Source organism: Penaeus vannamei, chromosome 13 (genome assembly GCF_042767895.1).
Source record: "Penaeus vannamei isolate JL-2024 chromosome 13, ASM4276789v1, whole genome shotgun sequence".
Classification (NCBI taxonomy): Eukaryota; Metazoa; Arthropoda; class Malacostraca; order Decapoda; family Penaeidae; genus Penaeus; species Penaeus vannamei.
The window spans coordinates 4046830-4049329 of record NC_091561.1 but is presented as its reverse complement, the minus strand read 5'-3'; the positions used below and the strand labels follow the sequence as shown (position 1 = coordinate 4049329).

The 2500-nt window shown below is 46.6% G+C and overlaps 2 protein-coding genes across 2 annotated transcripts in view; one reads left to right on the top strand and one right to left on the bottom strand.

The window, feature by feature from the left end:
* SiaT (beta-galactoside-a-2,6-sialyltransferase) overlaps window positions 1-1022 on the bottom strand; it is a 7735-nt gene extending 6713 nt beyond the window's left edge. The window contains exon 1 of the mRNA XM_070129342.1: window positions 435-1022. Coding sequence (XP_069985443.1) covers window positions 435-600 — 166 coding nt within the window. The 5' untranslated portion in view covers window positions 601-1022. The remainder of the gene's footprint in view (window positions 1-434) is intronic.
* A 398-nt stretch (window positions 1023-1420) lies between these two features.
* LOC113820490 (uncharacterized) overlaps window positions 1421-2500 on the top strand; it is a 17556-nt gene continuing 16476 nt past the window's right edge. Inside the window, exon 1 of the mRNA XM_027372843.2 lies at window positions 1421-2232. Coding sequence (XP_027228644.2) covers window positions 2103-2232 — 130 coding nt within the window. The 5' untranslated portion in view covers window positions 1421-2102. The remainder of the gene's footprint in view (window positions 2233-2500) is intronic.

Sequence of the window (2500 nt, the reverse complement as noted above, 5' to 3'; positions counted from 1 at the left end):
TGATAAGGAAGGGAAAAGAAAGGAAGGTGGGTTGGTAAATGAGAGAACGAGAGGAAGACAGACATAAATAAAAAGACAGAGAGTAAAGAGAATAGGTGAGATGACGGGTGGGAAGATTGCGAAAGGAGGTGAGGGGAACTGAGAAAGGGAGAGAGGGAGTGGAGGGAAGAAGAGAAGGAGGGAGGGAGGAAGGGAGAGAGGGAGAGAGAGAGGGAGAGGGAGAGGGAGGAAGAGAGGAAAAGGAAGAGGGAAAGAGGAAGAAGAGAGAGAGAGAGACAGAGAGAGAGAGAGAGAGAGAGAGAGAGAGAGAGAGAGAGAGAGAGAGAGAAAGAGAGAAAGAGAGAAAGAGAGAGAGAGAGAGGGGGGGGGGAGAAGACAGAGAGAGTGAGAAGGTTGACATTTAACCTATAGATCAGTAACAGGGGTCTACTCACCATGCCGTCGATCAGCAAAGTGACCTGTATAATTACGAGAAACGGGCTGGAAGCGGTTGTTTTCGGCGTATCGCCAATATTGTACCCAGAGGAGGTATAAATACGTTCCAGTCCCCAACAAGATGAGGTTTAGGAATATCCAAAGGCTCAAACCCACCAAACGCATCCTGGTTCAGTTCTTTGATCACAGTATTGTTATGAGATTTGCAACACTTCATGAGCAATAATACTACCCATATTGAGGAAATGCTTCACGCATTTTGAAAGAGGCACCAGGTACCCTTCAGTCGTTTAGATCAACTAAACGTGATAGATGGATCTTATTTATTAAAAGCATTTTGCCGATATCAATAATTATCAACGTTTTGCTGGGCTTTAGACACTCCGCTTTACGATCCTCTGCTATATTCATTTTCAACAAGATACTAAGCAGTTTTCTCTGCTTACACAAATCTGCTTACAATATATCTTTCTCGGCATGTCGATTGCCTCACTGCAAATGTGCAAGGGAGAAGTGTACTGGGATGCTGAACTGTCAGATCAGCTGTGTATTGCTGCAGACGACGCGCACACCTCTGAGAAAAATGACTGACGATTTGCGCATAGCAGTAAACGAAAACTTTGATTGTGGGGAGTCATTCATTTCATCTTCTAGGGTACCCTGTAAATTATTTGGTTTGAAGTAGAAAATTAGACCTCTTTTTGTAAATGAAATTAAAGAAAATTAAGCAGAATTATTGCACTCAACAGGTTTCCATGACGACGCCTCAGGTAGAGGAGAAGCGTTTAGCTGTACGATGTACGATGATTAACATGACATAATGAAAACCGATTAATCATTAAATATACCACATTAAACTTAACGTAAATTGAGTTGAATTTACTATTCTCTGAATGAAATGGAAGAAATTATTGCATTCTGAAAGAAAGGCGTGCTTAAAATACAAGCCAGAATATGCTAGCTGGCACCTGATCTTTGTTTACCGAAAGAGCCCGCGGCGGTTCAGATGAGGTGCTGCTAGGACGGCGTGAGGTCGTCGAATCCCTCAGCTGCATGGGAACTCCCTTCGGTCCTCTCCCGAAGTACCAGGAATACGAGAAGACAGCCATCACGTGGGGCAAGGGAATGACCGAAGATTCATGCTGTGACTCAGGAAATCTTCGTTGAAGCTGGAGGTTCCACCTTCCAGTAAAGAGCGTTCGGGTCAAAACACGAGCCTCTTCGCGACCTACAGGAAGTAGAGTGTTTTGTGTCATTATAGACTTTTCCGTGACGCTTGCGAGGCCTTACGTGGATGAAGTGACCGGCGTCAGAGCGCTGCAACACACGGAGACCGGAAATGAACGCCAGCCTCGCTTGAGAAAAGGGAGGACCTTCCGAGGGAGTGTGGGAACAAGTTCTTGAAGGAAGTGAGTGAGGAACCTGCAGGTGTCCGCGAGACCAAGGAGGGAACAGGCTGGCGAACCGCTCTATTTACTGGCCATGTAAACGTTTCCTTAAATTGCCGGGGAAGAGTGCTATCTCCTTTCATTTTACGTGAAGTGGTAAATTCTCGATCCAAGAACATAGCCAAGTCAGTTGGAGGAAGTTGAATGTAAAGTAGAAAGAAAATGAAAAGTGGCCGCTTCCTGAATCAACCGTGCGGCAGGTAGTGTGTCTGTGTGTGTATGTGCAGAAAACGTACACAGAAGGCGTGTGTCCGTGTGTACACTGCAAGACTGAGCGACAACATGAAGGTGTGCGGAGGCGGCCTGCCCATGTGGCTGCTCACGCTCGTCCTCGCAGCGGCGGCGACTGGTATGTAGGCGTGCTCTGCGGGGCCGCTTTATGGGCCTTGATTTTTTTTTATATGTATAGGTGCTGCCATTGTGTTACGCATGTAAGCACATTCACACACTCTCTCTCTCTCTCTCTCTCTCTCTCTCTCTCTCTCTCTCTCTCTCTCTCTCTCTCTCTCTCTCTCTCTCTCTCTCTCTCTCTCTCTCTCTCTCTCTCTCTCTCTCTCTCTCTGCTCTCTCTCTCACCCAACCACCCACCCACCCACCTACTCCTCCACTCATTCACT